The sequence below is a fragment of the Nicotiana tabacum genome, chromosome 7, assembly GCF_000715075.1.
Source record: "Nicotiana tabacum cultivar K326 chromosome 7, ASM71507v2, whole genome shotgun sequence".
Lineage (NCBI taxonomy): Eukaryota > Viridiplantae > Streptophyta > Magnoliopsida > Solanales > Solanaceae > Nicotiana > Nicotiana tabacum.
The window spans coordinates 14,194,943-14,214,009 of NC_134086.1; the positions used below are offsets into that span (position 1 = coordinate 14,194,943).

The 19,067-nt window shown below is 39.9% G+C and overlaps 1 protein-coding gene across 5 annotated transcripts; it reads right to left on the reverse strand.

The window, feature by feature from the left end:
- Positions 1 to 12,328: 12,328 nt before the first annotated feature.
- LOC107760207 (acylamino-acid-releasing enzyme) lies at positions 12,329 to 19,052 on the reverse strand. Of its 5 annotated transcripts, none has more exons than XM_016578221.2 (18): positions 18,894 to 19,052; positions 18,125 to 18,286; positions 17,726 to 18,038; positions 17,412 to 17,633; positions 17,109 to 17,321; positions 16,885 to 16,953; positions 16,433 to 16,571; positions 16,085 to 16,236; positions 15,916 to 15,998; positions 15,419 to 15,540; positions 15,244 to 15,322; positions 14,929 to 15,106; positions 14,374 to 14,434; positions 14,134 to 14,256; positions 13,778 to 13,975; positions 13,414 to 13,482; positions 12,977 to 13,053; positions 12,329 to 12,823 (listed from the first exon to the last, which is right to left on the reverse strand). In XM_016578221.2, exons 2-18 carry the CDS (start codon positions 18,273 to 18,275, stop codon positions 12,760 to 12,762), a joined length of 2,313 nt encoding a protein of 770 aa, XP_016433707.1. In that variant the 5' UTR covers positions 18,276 to 18,286; positions 18,894 to 19,052; the 3' UTR covers positions 12,329 to 12,759. The 5 variants fall into 5 exon arrangements, with proteins under 5 accessions (XP_016433707.1, XP_075113059.1, XP_016433708.1 ...); XM_075256958.1 differs by having other exon boundaries at positions 14,134 to 14,201; positions 14,382 to 14,434; positions 18,861 to 19,033; XM_016578222.2 differs by having other exon boundaries at positions 14,134 to 14,228; positions 14,382 to 14,434; positions 18,861 to 19,032.
- Positions 19,053 to 19,067: the final 15 nt, after the last annotated feature.

The following is a 19,067-nucleotide window of genomic DNA, read 5'->3' on the forward strand; positions in this document are numbered from 1 at the left end:
TATATATTACTCAATTCTTTTGAAAAATATTAAAATGAATAAAATAGTCTGAAGAACGTTAAATGAATATGAACTCTCAAAATAATTAGAAGTCGTGGAAAAAATATTATCTGTAATTACGTTCCAACATAGATGTGTAGTACGAATTACAATAAAGGAAATATTGATTCAATCGCTCTTTTCTTTTTCCGAAGAAGACCCTTTCGATATCTATCTATTACTCCATCCCTCCTGAAATTATTTGTGGTATTTTTTTTTTACGCACCTTGAGAAAATATTAATTAGAATGGATTTTAGATTATTTTACCCTTCGTTGTCTTAAGATATAATATCTCTTCATTGAATATTTACTCTATTTATATGCTATCTGTTGGGAAGCATGTCATGCTAATATTTAAAAGAGAAAAGCAATAAATTGCACAAGACAAAATTTACGTGGTTCAACAATTTTTGCCTACTCCACGACCACACAAAGAATAACTCTTTTTTAATTGAAGAGAAAGAAGAAGTTGAGGGATGATCTGCAAATGAAAATGCAGACCCTTTTTATAGGTATTTGAATACCCTGCCAATGTAAGCGCTTACGTCATAAGAATGCCGACGTAAGCACTGACGTCATAAGAAATGCCGACGTAAGCACTTACGTCATAAGAAATGCCGACATAAGCACTTAAATCATAAGAAATGCCGACATAAGCACTTACGTCATAAGAAAAGTATTCAAAGATGAATTCTTTCGCGTTTCATTTTTCTTCTCTCTTTGACTTTTTCATGGCTCGTGAGTTGGAGATGGATATTTCTTATCAGTAGGTGGTGAGCATTGCTAGGAGGATTGAGGGTATGCATGCTAGGGAGACAGAGGAGAGGGAGGCCAAGAGGTCTCAAGAGTCGGGCCATTATTCTGGTGCCCGTACCCCAGCTGCAGGTCGTCATGGTAGGGGTTATATGAGTCGCCCTGTTCATTCAGCTCTTCCAGCAGCCAGTAGTGCTCCAGCTCCTCCTAGGCCTCATGAGCCTTATTATGCACCTCCGGTTTCAGCGCACCTCCTGCGTGGGGTGCTTTCAGAGGTCAGTCCAGCAGACCTGGCCCCATCCAGTCACAGCCACCACGTCCTTTCAGAGCTTGTTTTGAGTGTGGTGACACATGCCATATAGTGAGGGATTGCCCCAGACTTGGGAGGGGTGCACCTCCACAGACTTTTTAACGACAGTGTGTCCCGCAGAGTTCTCAGGCTATGATTACAGCTCCAGTTACTAACCCACCTGCTCAGCCAGCTAGAGGTGGAGGTCGGGGAGGTATAGGTTGCCCTAGAGGGGGAGGCCAGGCCAGATACCATGCCCTTCCTGCCCGTACCGAGGCTGTTGCCTCTGATTCTGTCATCACAGGTATTATACTGGTTTGTCACAGAGATGCATCAGTTTTATTCGATCCAGGCTCCACTTATTCTTATGTGTCTTCTTATTTTGCTCCGCATTTGGGTGCACCTCAGGATTCTTTTAGTTCCCCTGTTTATGTTTCTACTCTCGTGGGAGATTCCCTTATTGTGGACCGCATTTATCGGTCGTGTTTGGTTGCTCTTAGTGGTTTTGAGACCAGAGCCGATTTATTTCTGCTCAGCACGGTAGACTTTGATATTATCTTGGGCAGGGACTGGTTGTCGCCCCATTATGCTATTCTTGATTGTCACACCAAAATCGTAACGCTGGCTATGCTAGGTGTACCGCATGTTGAGTGGAGGGGTACTTTAGATCACACTCCCAGTAGAGTTATTTCTTTCCTTAAGGCTCAGCGTATGGTTGAGAAGGGGTGTGACGCGTATTTAGCTTATGTGAGAGATGTCAGTATTGACACCCCTTCAGTTGACTCAGTCCCAGTAGTACGGGATTTTCCTGATGTGTTTCTAGCTGATCTTCCAGGCATGCCGCCTGATAGAGATATTGATTTTGGTATTGATCTGTTGCCGGACACTCAGCCCATTTCTATTCCTCCGTATGGTATGGCTTCTCATGAATTGAAGGATCAATTACAGGAATTGCTTGATAAGGGTTTTATTCAGCCCAGTGTATCACCTTGGGGTGCTCCTGTCTTGTTTGTGAAGAAAAAGGATGGTTTTATACGTATGTGTATTGATTATCGCTAGTTGAAAAAGGTTACAGTGAAGAACCATTATCCTTTGCCTCGTATTGATGATCTGTTTGACCAGCTTCAGGGTGCACGAGTGTTTTCTAAGATTGACTTGCGCTTAAGTTACCATCAGTTGAAGTTTCGGGAGCCAGATATCCCGAAGATTGCTTTCAAGACTCGGTATGGTCATTACGAGTTCCTTGTCATGTCATTTGGGCTGACCAATGCCCCAGCAGCCTTTATCCATTTGATGCACAGTGTATTCCGGTCGTATCTTGACTCGTTCATCATTGTCTTTATTGATGCTATTCTGGTGTATTCTCGGAGTCGGGAAGATCATGAGCAACACCTGAGGACTGTGCTTCAGACTCTGAGAGAGAAGAAGTTATATGCTAAGTTCTCGAAATGTAAGTTTTGGTTGGATTTAGTGTCATTCTTAGGTCACGTGGTATCGAGTGAGGGTATTCAAGTGGATCCGAAAAAGATAAAGGTCGTGCAAAGTTGGCCCAGACCATCCTCAGCTATAGAGATCCGCAGTTTCCTTGGTTTAGCGGGTTACTACCGTCGTTTTGTGGAGGGGTTTTCATCGATTGTAGCCCCTATGACTAGGTTGACCTAGAAGGGTGCTCCATTTCAGTGGACGGAGGAGTGTAAGGCGAGCTTTCAAAAGCTCAAGACAGTTTTGACTACAGCCCCGGTTTTGGTGTTGCCTTCAGGTTCGGGGTCTTATACGGTCTATTGTGATGCCTCAAGGATTGGCCTCGGAGCGGTGTTGATGCAGGACGGTAGGGTGATTGCCTACGTGTCCAGACAGTTGAAGATTCATGAGAAGAATTACCCCGTTCATGACCTTGAGTTAGCAGCCATTGTTCACGCCCTGAAGATTTGGCGCCATTATTTATATGGGGTTCCCTGTGAGATTTATACTGACCATTGGAGCTTGCAGCATTTGTTCAAGCAAAAGGACCTAAATTTGCGCCATATGAGGTGGTTGGAGTTGCTGAAGGATTATGACATCGCTATTTTGTATCACCCGGGCAAGGCCAATGTGGTGGCCGATGCTTTGAGTCGCTGGGCAGAGAGTTTGGGGAGTTTGGCATATTTACCAGCATCAGAGAGGCCTATGGCGATAGATGTTCAGGCCTTAGCCAGCTAGTTTGTGAGATTGGTCTTTCGGAGCCCAGTTGGGTTCTAGCTTGCATGGTTTCTCGATCTTCTTTATTTGATCGTATCAGGGAGTGGCAGTATGATGACCCTCATTTGCTTGTCCTCAAGGACAAGGTTCAGCACAGCGATGCCAGAGATGTGACTATTAGTGACGATGGGGTATTGAGGATGCAGGGTCGGATTTGTGTACCCAATGTTGATGGGCTTCGAGAGTTGATTCTGGAAGAGGCCCATAGTTCGCGGTATTTCATCCATCCGGGTGCCACGAAGATGTATCAGGATTTGAGGCAGTAGTATTGGTGGAGGCGGATGAAGAAAGATATAGTTGGATTTGTAGCTCGGTGCCTCAATTGTCAGCAGGTGAAGTATGAGCACCAGAGGTGGGGTGGGTTGCTTCAACAGATAGAGATTCCGGAGTGGAAGTAGGAGTGGAGCACCATGGACTTTGTAGTTGGACTCCCACGTACTTTGAAGAAGTTTGATGCTATTTGGGTATTTGTGGATCGGCTGACCAAGTCCGCTCATTTCATTCCTATGTGTACTACCTATTCTTCGAAGCGGTTGGTGGAGATTTATATCCGGGAGATTGTTTGTATGCATGGTATTCCAGTTTCCATTATTTCAGATAGAGCTACTCAATTCACATCACGGTTTTGGAGGGCCGTTCAGTGTGAGTTGGGTACTCGGGTAGAGTTGAGTACAACACTTCACCCTCAGACGGACGGACAGTCCGAGCGCATTATTCAGATTCTTGAGGATATGCTTCGTGCGTGTGTGATTGAGTTTGGAGGGTCTTGGGATCAGTTCTTGCCATTGGCGGAGTTTGCTTACAACAACAGTTATCATTCAAATGGCGCCGTATGAGGCTTTATATGGTAGGCGGTGTAGGTCTCCCGTGGGATGGTTTGAGCCAGGTGAGGCTAGACTATTGGGCACAGATTTGGTTCAGGATGCTTTGGAGAAGGTTAAGGTGATTCAGGATAGACTCCGTACATCCCAGTCCAAACAGAAGAGTTACGTGGACCGGAAGGTTCGTGATATTTCCTATATGGTTGGAGAGCGGGTTCTGCTTCGGTTTTCGCTTATGAAGGGCGTTATAAGATTTGGGAAGAAAGGGAAGTTGAGTCCAAGGTTTATTAGCCCTTTTGAGATATTGAGGCGTGTTGGGGAGGTTGCTTATGAACTTGCCTTACCTCCTAGCTTGGCAGGAGTTCATCGGGTATTTCATGTTTCGATGCTCCGGAGGTATCACGGTGATCCGTCGCACGTGTTGGATTTCAGTTCAGTCCAGTTGGACAAGGATCTATCCTATGTTGAGGAGCCAGTGGCAATATTGGATAGGCAGTTCAGAAAGTTGAGGTCAAAGAACATTACATCAGTGAAGGTTCAGTGGCAGGGTCAGCCAGTTGAAGAGGCGACCTGGGAGACCGAGCAGGATATGCGCAGCCGTTACCCTCATCTTTTCACTACTTCAGGTATGTCTCTATGCTCGTTTGAGGACAAACGAATGTTTAAGTGTAGGATGATGTGACGACCCGGCCAGTCGTCTTAAGAATTAACGCCCCGATCCCCTATTAACTGCTTTCCCCAAGTTTATTTCTTCTATTTTGATTTGCCGGGATGTTCGATTTTGAGTTTCGGAGAGTTTTGGGACACTTAGTCCTTAAATGTTGGAAAGTTGACCGTAGTCGGAATAGTGTGAAGACAGCCTCGAAATGGAAATCTGATGGTTCTGTTAGCTCCGTTGGGTGATTTCGAGGTTAGGAGCGTGCCTGGATTGTGGTTTGGAGGTCCGTAGCTAATTTAGGCTTGAAATGTCGAAGGTTGAATTTTTGAAGTTTCCGGTTCGATAGCGAGATTTTGATCCGAGGGTCGAAATGAAATTCTGAGAGTTGCAGTAGTTCCGTTATGTCATTTGGGATGTATGTGCAAAATTTCAGGTCATTCGGAGGTGGTTTGGTTGGGTTTTTGATCAAAAACGTAATTCGAAAGATTTTGGAAAGCTTAGGCTTGAATCCGATGTGTTTTGGTTGATCTGATGTCGTTTGAGGTATTTTGAAGATTTGTACAAGTTTGAATAAGGTTTTAGGATATGTTGATGCCTTTGGTTAAGGTCCTGGGGGCATCGGGTGTGATTCGGATGCTCAACGGATCATTTTTAGTTGTTAAAAAGTTGCAGATTTTGTTCAGCTGTTGCAGAGGAATTTTACCCTTCGCGTTCGCGAGTGGACCCTCGCGTTCGCGAAGAGTCAGTTGAGGAAGGCAAATGTTAAGCCTTCGCGTTTGCGATGGGAGCTCCGCATTCGCGAAGGGCTGGATACTTGTGAACCGCGTTCACGATTGGGCTTCGCGTTCGCAAAGGAGGAAATTTGGCTCAGTAGAATTTACTCATCGCGTTCGCGATGAGAGGAACACGTTCACGATGTTAGCTGGGTAAAGCATCGCGATCGCGAAGGCCTTTTCGCTTTCGCGTAAGAGTACTTTTGGTCAATGTCATTTTTGTGCTTCGCAAACGCGAGAGTTTGACCGTGTTCGTGAAGAAGGAATTAAATGCCTGAGCAGAATATTTTAAAAGGTTTATTTTGCGAATTTTAGCCTAGGTTCCTCTATGGTTAGGCAATTTTGAAGCTTTTTGAAGAGGGTTGAAGAGGGATTCAAGGGGAATCACTTGGAGGTAACATTTTTGACTTCATAACTCGTTTTTTATGTGATTAAGGACCTAATTAGTGGTGAAAAATTTGGGAAAAATGGATAATTAGGGCTTGAGTTTAAAAGACCTTTAAATGAGGATTTGAGTTCGATTTCAGTGTTCTTGTTATGTATAGACTCGTGAGAGTACGAGGTTTCTGAAATATAAATTTCGCCCGATTCCAAGACGTGGGCCCGAGGGGCATTTTGGTCATTTTACCTAATTTCGCGTATTAGCTTAGAATTAAATTGTAGAATCAATTGCTTGAAGTGTTATTTACATTATGAAATTGAATTGAATATATTTGGACCATTTGGAGTCGAGTACTTGTGGCAAGAACATGGTCTCGGGTTGATTTTGAGCCGGTTCGAGGTAAGTGGCTTGTCTAACCTTGTGTGGGGGACCTTCCCCTTAGGATTGATATATTTGGTAATTGAAATGCCTTGTACGTGAGGTGACGAGTGCGTACTTGTGCAAATTATTAGAAATCCGATTTTCTTTAAGTACTTATTAGTATGTTTCTTCTCCTGTTTTTATTACTTGTATTATTAAGCCTGTTGTTAGCTTAGGAAAGCATGTCTAAGTGATTTAATTGCTTTAGTTGCTCAATCTGTTTACCTGAACTCTGTGCAGCATGCTAGGCTAGAATTATTTGTTGCCTTAATATGAAATTTCCTTTTCTCTGAATATTTTCTTGCTGCTACTGTGTATTTACATTGGGACTACGGATGTGAGATTCCAGCAACTCCCACTTGTCTGTTTACTTTGGGACTACGGGTTAGATTCTCGGTAGATCCCCTTGCAAAGTTATATGGAACTACGGGAATGCACCCGGTAGATTCCCTCAATACTAGGTATTTACATTTGGGACTACGGATCGGGATTCCGGTAGATCCCTGCGCATTGATAGTTGGACTACGGGACGGGATCCCGGGAGATCCCTCAGACATATATATGATGGACAACGGGACGGTATCCCGGGAGATCCACTGGATAGTTGTAATTGGGACTACAGGACGGTATCCTGGAAGGTGCCCCGGTTGTAATCTATGTGTTGAGTTGTATTTCTTCCGTGGTTTGTTTGTCTCTGTTCTAGTTGTCGTTGCTCTTTCAATTCTATGTTATTTCTTACTGTTGCACTTAATTATACTGTTTTATCTCACACTGTTAACCCTTATATTTTATTTAACCTTAGTAAGGCGCTGAACTTCCTCGTCACTACCCGACCGAGGTTAGGCTTGACACTTACTGAGTACCGTTGTGGTGTACTCATGCCCTTTTTACGCATGTTTTTCATATGCAGACCCAGGTACCTCTACTCAGGCTTACCATTCTTGAGGCAAGGCAATTCTACGGGACTTCGAGGTATATCTGCCGCATCCGCAAACCGAGGAGTCTCTTTTTATTCCTGCATTTTAGAATTTAGCCCTTCTGTACCTTGTACTTGTTAGACATTTTGGAGATTAGAGCTATGTAGTATTTTTCTCAGCTTGTGGATCCGTGAGTTTTCGGGTTTTGGGATAGTGTATCAGATTTCGAGAAGTTATGTGTATATGTCGAGCGACATTTAAATATTGTTTCCTTCAGTTATTTTCGGCTTTTGATTATTTATTCTGCAAGTTAGTTTATTTTCCGCATTTGTTAGGCTTACCTAGTCGTAGAGACTAGATGCCGTCACGATAGTTCACGGAGGGCGAATTGGGGTCGTGACACTTTGTAGACACAAGTTCATTATGTACAGTATGTTAGTGGCCTTGTCGGCCCTCATTTATGTGTTCTTTCTGGGTTGTCCGGTATTGATACTCATACTGACCTCCTCGGCCCGAACATGCATTGATGTTTTGAGTATGATGGTTAGTTGATATAATGCTTGGCTGCCTATGATATAGTACAAGTTGCAGCCATGTTAGCCTATGTATGTTCTGGGTTACGTCCTGCATTCAAGAGTTGCAAAGTGGTTCGCTCGGGCCAGTACGACACCGAGTGCTAGCCACACCTCACTTAGGCTGGGGTGTGACATCACATCGTGTGAAACCATTATTATGCATGAATCTATCAAATTTCGTGTACCATTGTAGGGGAGCTTGTTTTAAACCATACAAACTCTTCTTCAACTTACACACAAGGTTTTCTTTACCAAAAAACTTGAAAACCTTCTGGTTGCTTCATGTTGATGTCTTCTTCAAGGTCATCATGCAAGAAAACAGTTTTAATATCTAGCTGCTGCAAATGCAAATATTCTGCAGCTACAATACTTAGCACCAACATGATAGTAGTTAATTTGACTCCAGGAGAGAAGAACTCGGTGTAGTCAATTCCTTTCTTCTGCTGAAAGTCTTTTACTACTAATCGTGCTTTATATCTTTTCTTATCGTTATGCTCTTCCTTGACCCTCTACACCCATTTGTTTTTCAATGCCTTCTTTCCTTTTGGTAACTCTGTAAGTATCCATATTTTATTCTTTTGAAGAGAATTCATTTCTTCTTTCATGGCTAGCTTCCACTTATAAGAGTTTATCACTTGCATTGCTTCAACAAAATTCTCTGGTTCTCCAGCATCAGTCGGAAGTAAATAGTGGAGAGAGAGAGAGAGAGAGAGAGAGTTAACCTATCTGGAGCATTTGTGACTCTATTAGATCTCCTCAATGTAGGTTTAGGAGTAACTGACTCCGAATTTGATTCAAGTCTTGGCTCCAGATGTGGTTCTCCATTTGATTCTATCTCTGGTTCTGGTTCTGATTCTGATCCAGGTTCAGCTTCTGGTTTTGCATCTTCAATTTTAGAATAAGTTGTAATCTCTCTAGCCACTTCATTTTCTGAGATATCTTCTAACTCAACTGTTTCGAATGTCTGTCTGCTGGTGCTAGTTGGTTCTACTCCAAGCTTGTCCTTGTACATCACATTTTCATTGAATGTGACATTCCTTTGTCTTAAGATCTTTCTATTCTGATCATCCTAAAATCAATAACCAAAATTATCATCACCATAGCTAATAAAGAAACATTTATTGGGTTTAGGAACAAGCTTATCTCTATCATTAGAGTTTACATGCACATAAACAACATAACCAAAAAAATTCAGATGTGATAAAGTTACCTCCTTTCCTATCCATACCTCTTTAGAAATTTCAAAATTCAGCGGTACAGAGGGTCCCCTGTTTTTGAGGTAAGCTGTCATGTTAACAGCCTTGTCCCAAAAATATTTCTGCAATCCAGGATGTATTCTCATACTTCTAGCTCGTTCATTCAGGGTTCTGTTCATTTTCTCAGCAACGCCATTTTGTTCCGGTGTTCCAGGAACTGTCTTGATCATTCTGATCCTATTTTCAGGGCAGAATGCTTTGAACTGTTGACTATCATACTCTCCTCCATTGTTAGACTTCAGACATTTTAACTTTAGGCTTGTCTGATTTTTAATTTCAGCTTTCCATCTTTTAAAGGTAACAAGAATATCAGAAAATAAACCCATACCTTTCTCGTGGAATCATCAATGGAGGTGACATAATAGTGTGAGCCTCCCAGAGAAGTTATAGGAGCTGGTCCCCACACATCTGTATGCACTAGTTTTAGCTTCTCTTTTTTTGGCGTGCTTCCCGCCTTTGAGAAACTAAATCTCTTTTGTTTTCCGTAAATGCAATCTTCGTACAAACCTAATTCAACATGCTTTAGGTTTGGCAAGTTTTCTTTGAATTCCAACAACTTCATTCACTTCTCACTCATATGCCCGAGCCTCCAGTGCCACAATGTTGTATCACGACCATGATCAATTGTTGCTATAGTATCCCTCTGTATTGCAGTTACATATAGTGTTCCCTTCTTGAAGCCTCGTGCCACATCCAAATTTTCTTTAGTTATCTTCCACGATCCGTTACCGAATGTTGTTGTATATCCTTTACTGTCAATATGACCCATAGATATCAAATATTTCTTGAGGCCAGGAACATGTCGTACATTTTGTAATTTCCATAGCGTGCCTTATGAAGTCTTTATATGAACTTCACATTTCGCGACAATGTCCAAAGGTTCGCCGTTTGCTAGATAAACTTTCCTGAATTTTCCAGCAATATAATTATGCAATAATTCTTTGCATGATGTAGAGTGAAAGGATACATCTGAGTCCACAATCCAAGATTCGTTTGGATGTCTGCACAACAAATTAGTGCATCACCAACTTGTTCAGCAATTACATTTGCTGAATTTTCTTCCTTCTTCTTATTTGGTTATCTATATTGACTACTGTAGTTACCCTTTTTATCGTAATTCCAACAAGTAATGTCCTTGCGATTTTTTGATTGCCCTCTTCTCCTTGACTTTGATCTGCCATGATCATGACTTTGTCCTCTTTGGTTGCTTCTCCCCTACTTTCGATATTAAAAGCAAATCCTTGGGAATCACTTGATTCTCTTCGGTGAATATCTTCGCTTAGAACCAAGTCTCTAATATCATTTAATTTGAGTTTCGTAGTTCCCGATGAATTGCTAACTGCAGTTAGGGCTGTGTACGGATCGGATCGGATCAGATTTAGTACATCTCAGATTTCGGATTCTAGAAAATGTAATCTGAATCCGATCCGAATTATTTCGGATTAGATCGGATTTTAAAGTTTGGATCGGATCGAATTTCGAATATTATTATGCCTCAAAGTTACAAACTAATATGTATATTTTCTTTGTAAAAGAGGCAAGACATTAAGAAAAATTCATGTTTATGCAATTATGAGAGTACTATGGTGCCAATATAGCTAAATTTAGCAATTGTAAAGGTAATAACTTGGAGAAAGATGTAAAGGAAGTACTGACTACCCGAAATTAAAGTGTCATATTTATACATTGCCTAATAATTTTGGATTTCGGATCGGATGGATTAAAATATACCAATCCAAAATTCGAAATTTTAATAAACACAATCCAAAATCCAAAATCCGAAATTGAATGGATCGATTTGGATTTCGGATATCCAATCCAAATGAACAGCCCTAACTGCAGTTACCATTGCAGACAAACTCTCCGGTAGATATAATAGTAGAATCAATGCTCTGACTTCGTTATCAAATGTTATATTAACAGAATTCAACTGAGTTAATATTATATTAAATTCATTGATATGTTCCGTGACAGATCCACCTTCTGTCATTTTAAAGTTGAATAATCGACGCATCAAATAGACTTTATTTGAAGTAGATGACTTCTCGTACATATTTGATAACGCCTTCATCAGGTCTGCAATGGTCTTCTCGTTAATGATGTTAAACGCCACATTTCATGTTAGTATCAAACGAATCACACCAAGATCTTGGCGATCTAATATATCCCAATCCGCTTTGGCCATATTTTCTGGTTTTACCTCGGTTAGAGGTAAGTGTAATTTTTTCTGGTACAAATAATCCTCTATTCGCATTTTCCAGAATCCAAAATCTTTGCTATTGAACTTGCCAATCTTAACCTTCCTTCTTCCGATGCCTTTTTTATAATTTTTATGTGAATAATGCTTGTGAATAGTAACGACGAATATTATTCCATGTAAGAAAAAATATCCCAACCGTATAAGGTAGACAATAATCACTACTGGTAAACAATACTATAACGATGATCAATAGTGTAGCACTATTCTTGTGAATAGTACCTGCACCAATACCGTACTTTTCTATCATAATTACTGTCTGTGCTCTGATACCAGTTGTTGGGAAGCATGTTAGGCTAATAGAAGGGAAAAAATATTTAAAAGAGAAAAACAATAAATTGCACAAGACAAGATTTACGTGGTACGATAATTTTTGCCTATTTCACGGTCACACAAAGAATATTTCTTTTTTAATTGAAAAGAAAGAAGAAATTGAGAGATGATCTGCAAATAAAATGCATACCCCTTTAATAGGCATTTGAATGCCTTGCTAACGTAAGCGCTTACGTCATAAGAATGCTGATGTAAGCACTTACGTCATAAGAAATGGCGACATAAGCACTTACGTCCTAAGAAATGCAGACATAAGCACTTACGTCATAAGAAAAGAATTCAAAGATGAATTCTTCCGCCTATCATTTTTTTCTCTCTTTGACTTTTCTTTCTTTTGTTTTGTCTACTTTTCTTTCTTTCGCATACAACAACAAGTTTGTTCCTATCACTATCTCCATCTTCAAGAACAATTACTATTAAGGGTAATGGAAAAAAATAATTAATTTTATCTTGAACTTCTAAAATGGCAAATAATTTAAGACAATTATTTTTTTAAAAATTAACACAGATAATTTGAGACGGAGCAAGGAGTACATAATTTCAGTCTCCAATTTTTGTTACTGCTGGAATTTCGGGAAAAATTTAATGGCCATAAGCAAAAAGGGGAAAAAAGGAATTTCAAATACTTTATGGTTTATTAAAAAAAGGAGCACTTATCCCTGAAAAAGTGCACTATGCATTTGATCAATAAGAGACATTTTCAAGTGCTATATAGAGAATTACAAGCAATTTAGTATAGTAGTATGATCATGATGAATTTGAGTCAATTATGACCTTCATTTTCTTGGAAGAGCAGGCCGTGAGTCTCTGAACATTTTGTTGCAGAAAGGAAGGGGAGCGGGGAGCAATGGTAAAGTTATCTCCGTGTGACCTATAGGTCACGGGTTTGAGGTGTATAAGTAGCAATTAATGCTTGCATTAGGGTAGGCTGTCTACATTACACCCTTTCGGGTGCAACCCTTCCCTAAATCCTGCGTGAACGCGGAATGCCCTGTGCACTGGGCTATCCTTTATTCTTGTTGCAGAAACACTGATTTATGCGGCAATCTATGAGCAGTACTTCTTAAACCACACTCCAACGTTAAGAAAACTTTCAAAGTCTGTTCTTGGTCTGCCAAAAAAGTAAACACATGGCATTAGATCTCACTACATAGCATAACATGAAATTTAATTACACTGATGGATAAGTGGAAAACTGTTATTGATCACCTCAGGTGAGGGAAGTAAACTAGTGCTCAAATTTAGAGGGAAGGAACACAATTACCTATCGAGCTCGTGTATATCATCAGGAAACATCATCACCTTAACTTCTGCTCCGTTCTCCTTTAATGCTTGCGCATACTGCATCAGACACAGAAGAACAAAACACGTTTACTGTGATACAACGTTTTTATCAAACACCGAACTTGCAGGCAAGACGTACTAAGGTTCCTCCATTAGAATGAAAGAGAGCGCGATAGCACTGTAGGAAGTGTTTTCATATTTGTATGAAAACTTAACTTCATTGTCACAAGATGGTCAAATAAGCTGAATAATTTTTTTTATTGAAAGTCCCAATGAATAGGAGAATGTATGCTCTCTTGTTAAGACTCGGATAAAATTGGAGAACTCAAGCGACAAAAAGGAGCCAAGGAAGCGATGATTTCCATTGTTATTACGATTTTATGTCAAAAAAAGAAAAAGAAAAAGCAATGTACATACTTGTAATCCATCAGTAATGGGCACGCGAAGGTCTTGAGCACCTAATACCATGAGCGTCGGAGCTTTGACCTGAAAGATTACCTCCACGTGAGTATAGAAGCATCGATAAGACAATCTAGTGCCATGTAAATTCCAATATGCACCAGCAAATTATATGTCTAAAAGGAATTAACTGTAATTTTCCCCCCTCCCATTTCCAGTTTCTTTTTGTTTGGATGTCAATGAGAAGTAGAAAGAACCAGATGTAAAATGATGAGTATAATCTTTGCATTTTTCAGTTGCCAAGTTCTACGCTCCTGTGCAATAAAACCTAGTGCTAGTAGCCTTATTCGACAATAACAGCAACATAGCTGATGAAGCAGACCTTGGATACATGTGAAATGGGGGACTTGTCGTAGAATAGAGCAAGATGTTCAGCTGAAGGTGCTGCTGTGAAGTTTGATATTGCTTCACTTCCAAATGCCTCAAAATAGCACCAATCAGGTATATCAGTTGTACCAACCATTAGAGCAAGGTTGCACACTGGGTTCCTAGCAGCTGCAGCAGCAAACTTGTCCGGTGCCTGCATGAAGTGCATGAGCAAGAAATAGAATAAGTTTTTAACTTTTCCTATCACCTTACGACGAAGTATCAGAATGTTTGATCTTATGGCCACACGCAAACATTTAGTAGATGTGAATATAGGTATAGTGAAAACAGGTAGGTTGTGGAACTAACAACCTGGCCTATCAAGTGTGTCGTCAAAAATCCACCATGAGAAATACCAACAGCAGCAATTTTGGATGGATCTGCAAGTCCCATACTAGTGACATGGTCTATGGCAGCGAGTACATCATTAACATCCTGTGGAAATGTGATACAATTGAATGAAATTTAAAAGAAATGTCCTCATTATGGATAAAAATATGATTGGAGAGAGCATCAATGGGCTGTCATAAAGAAGCTTGGACGAAAAAGCACCTGCGTACCCGCTCTCCCTGGAAGAGATTGCAGTGCTTCCTCACCAAATCCCAAGGAACCTCTGAAAAGAACTCAATAAGGGATTGATTTTGTAATGTAATCAGAATAATGCTAAATTCGTGAGATGAGAGGTTATCAGGTTTTCTGAGTTCTAACTAGCTGAAAGAGTAATGTGTTCTGCCTTGAATTTCCTCATAAAGCCAGAGACCTCAAACTATAAAATCAAGAAAATAATATTAATGTAATGTGAGAAATTCTAGAATCAGCAACTCTGATCAACCACTTGTACAAATATATCAAATACTGTTTTGATAACTAACTTTTCAAAGTACAGTACTTAAGGCAAATGCTCAATTCACTGCAAAGATAAATGGTACCTATAAAGAATCTCTCTTTACAAGTTTATTAGAATGTGAAATTTAGGACTAAGTTATTATATCAAGCACCTTCTGCTTGTTCAGCACAAGTTATGGTACACCGAAAAGCCCATCTCGTTTGCCATTTCCTGGCAAGAATTATGGATGCCAAAAAGTATTATGGTACTATTTAACTTACCTGTAACTTACAAGAAGCAAGCTAAATCCAAGCGAGCAAAGGAAAGCTGAAGATTTTGAGAAGCTTGACAATGAAACACAGTGAGGACCCCCATGAAGGACTACGATTAGCGGGTCACATGCATCATGCTTCTTTGATTTGGACGACGCAAAAATAGCTTCATACGGTTTGTTTGCACCTACCATGAATTAGATACATGCACTAAATTAGAAGCAGAGAAACACAAAATGTGTGCTGAAAATAAATATTACATCTGTTGGTTAAAAAGAGAGATTACACCCACTAAACATTCTTGACATGCATAATGTCACATACCTTTTGTAAGGTTCTCACAGAAATCTCTAACAGGTATCGGCATTATACAGAACTCCTTGGATGACAGCAAAGACCTCACCTTTGAAGAATCGCAAGAAAGTAATTAGGACTGTGCTAGTCTTTATTCGTGGTAGCCTAGCCCAAATGGTTTAAACAATGTGGACATTATATTCACCTTTTCGGAGCATTTGGTTATGGGGCTTGAGATATCTAGCCAATTCCATTTAGTGTTATCGCAAGCATTCCCGACAAGATAACCATACTTGATTTCAGGAACATCAACTGGACTGCTACATACTTCAAAGATATAAAAAACATCAGAAGAATCTCTTGGTTTTTGATTAGGCAAAACCATTTCAAGCATATCAAACCGAAGATTTCAGGTGTCAACCCCGACTCTTTCTTTGACACGTTAAAATGTCAGCTTAAATGGAGCAACATGTCTAGTAAAGAGTCATATAGCCGACTCACAACCTGGTTGGCATTGAGGCAAAGTTATTGTTGTCAGTTAAAAAGTCGACGTTGTTATTTTATTTACATAGGGGGTAGGGGGGAAGGGGTAATTAGGGAGTGGATTACAAGGTCCGGAATCGAACTCTCACCAATAAGGTGAAAGTTCAGGTACACAACCAATTGAGCTACTAAGATTCCCGAGTCGACATTGACTCTTACCTGCAATTATATTGTCACAATCCAGAGTAAGGACGTCCCATGAAAACTCTGATGTGCTAGGGCTGATACGTGATACATCTCCGCTGAAAGTAAACGAGCATGTGGTCGAACACAGAGGAAGATACACAACATTTGAGTACAATGGAGATAGAATGGCTTCCGTCTTTACCTCAAGACATCCACGGCCAGTACAACTAGGGTGCTGCCCCAGGCAGATGATAAAATCATAGTGCGACCATCAGAAAGCCACGGGTTACTAAGAATATTAGAACAGTATAACCCAGGGAAGCTTCCATCTTCAGCACACATCACAACTGGAACCTATAGATGTCATTGAACACCAATAAGAAGAAGTGGTCTATGTAATAAGCTTGATCAAGTGAAACAACAAATTACGAACTCAGCAAATGGAAAAGGTGAAATCATTATTCCATCAGTGTGTTCAATTCAACAAGAGTTGTGAGCGCCAATGTTCAGCCGCTCGTATAAGTTTGTGAGCAAAGCAGAAAAATACTACCACATCAACAATTTTGTTATGCGGACATGGCTCTGCATCAATGGACCAATCAATTCTATGGAGTGAATCTGTTGCATTATGCGCTCCAGAATCTACAGCACATTTTGAAGATAAAAACACCAGAAACTTTCCATCTGGGCTGAGAAGTGAGAAAAACAAGAATGAGGTTGTTAGATTTTATGTTATAGTTTGAAAAAGTTATTTAATTAGAGTTTACGATTGATATTTGCCGCTAGGCTATGCAATCATATCACCTTTTTATCTATTAAAGAAAAATTAAGCCAGGGAAATAAAATGCATGAGCCTCTGAAGTGAACTTCTGAATTGTTTTCTTTTTGTTTCTTACCTATTTGTTAATACTATTTACTTTTTAATTGTTACTCTTCCCTTTTGCTTTCTTCTTTTCTTGGTAGGAGTTGTTGAGAGCCAGTAATTATAACAAGTAGACATACCTAAAGCGAGGGAAGAACGCACCACTTATGCTTTCTGTCAGCACAACCGCCAATAGGTTTGCATTCGTTCTGAAGAAGGAAAAAAAATGAAATTACAAGAACATCAAAGAAAATTTATCAATAAATACTTAGTAGATTCAGTGGAAATAGGAATGAATGTTTAAGCTTAAGCATGATGTCGAAATCTTTGAAAAAAGAAGGCTTCTTTAGAGCAAGCAACCTACGCAGATTGTTCTGGTTCTGATCTAAAAGAAGTAACTCTAACAGCATACAAAGAACATGGCCTATTAGTGCAGTATTTGATACCAAACTTTCTCGTCCCCGATGGCCATCCTACGAACACTAGATATTGTAGTGAGTCCTTCACCGATGGAGCCCAAATAACTTGCCCAACACTCACTGACTTCTCGATGCCATCTACAGCATGTACCTCTCCACTGCAGAAAGTTGCGTTAAAGGGTTCCCTCATCAAGTTTAAATGAATAAAGTTTTCCAAAACTACTTAAACAGATATCAGCTATATTAACCTGTTAATGTTGATTACGAAAAGCTTAGGTAGTGTTTTCCCCGCATATGCTTCGCCCCAACCCTCTTCCCAATCCCCTTGACCTTTCCAGCTATTACAATCTTTATCTGGACAATTCCCTTTCTTGCCGCCAAGACATGTAAATGTCGGTTTTGCAGAAACAGGCTCCTCGGCAACATAAGCAATAAAAGTTTCATCAGAATTCCAGGAAATTCCCTCGAACCTGAGACAGGCAACCGATAGAAATAACAACTAATGATTGCTAATGCTATCACCACAGGATACAGTACTTTTTTGGATAGCGAATAAAGTTACCATCCATCTGAATATACAGATCCGTGCATAGACGAAGGAACATGAAACTCCCTTTCCACCTGAGATGAACTCCAAATCTCAAAGCGAGTAGGAGAGTCATTTTCAGCAGTTCGAACAACAAGAAGCTTTGAACCTGATGGAGAGGGAACCATCAAAGATGCTGTCCCCATCTCAATAGGGAAAGCAGCCCAATGAAATTGTACAGAATCATCTCTTTCTTTGGCAATGTGACTATATGATACATGTCTCCTTTTCTTGTTTTCCAGGAGATTAGGTTGGCTAATTGAGAACATAATCTGTGAGCCTCCTAACACTGCGAAACAACCAAAGAACATCACAAATCATCTTTTGTACATATTTATTTCTTAGAAGAACTAGAGAGAATCAAAGTAGCAATACCGGTATTAGATTTTAAAGTCCACGCCTTCTCAATTGTGGGGATTTCAGTAAATTCTTTGAGTAATGTAGACTGAGAAAAGTATTCTTCCTCCGAAAATGCATCTAAACCAACAGGAATTTCTTTGAAAAGGCTTGCTCCTGAATTTTCCATTTGCAAGTAAACTGACAAAATTCAATTACGGTTAGGCAGAACTAAAATAACAAGAACTACAATTAAATGATAATTTGCTTTAGAGATCTACAAGAGATGGATAGGCATTATTGGATTTATATTTTCTATTGTTCACCAAATTATTAAGACCTAATAATTGAAAAACAATCTGATCACTCCTCACTTTCATTACTCTTGATACCTACTGTTAACAAAGAAAAAGAATCAATTCCTTCAACCTTCTTTCTTTTGCAGCATTCTAACTGTAGCATTTTAGGACTATTCAGCTCATTCTGAACATAAAAAAATAAATCTTGGCTAACAGAAACTACACCAACAAAAAAAGAGAATTCAAAGATGATGGAGAAAAAAATGACAAAATTATGCATATACATACACACAACAACAACAACAATAACGACAAACCCAGTGTAATCCCACAAGTGGGGTATCGGGAGGGTAATGTGTACGCAGACCTTGTCCCTAACTTGTGAAGGTAGAGAGGTTGTTTCCGATAAACCCTCGGCTCAAGGAACAGTGAAAATCAGAATACAGACACACAGTATATATGATATTCATACTTACACATGCAGATGAAGATAAACCAAGAAAGCTTACATGGAAAATGAAAAAGGGTCTAGCTGATAATAGCTTGAGGAGAATTGGAATTAAAACGGAGGAAAGGAGAAGAGTAGAGTAGCAGCAGAAGTGATCACTTTGTCACTAAAGTTCAATCTTTTTGTTTTGTCTGTTTATTATGTCCCACTTGCCAAAGAGCATCTATAAGTGACT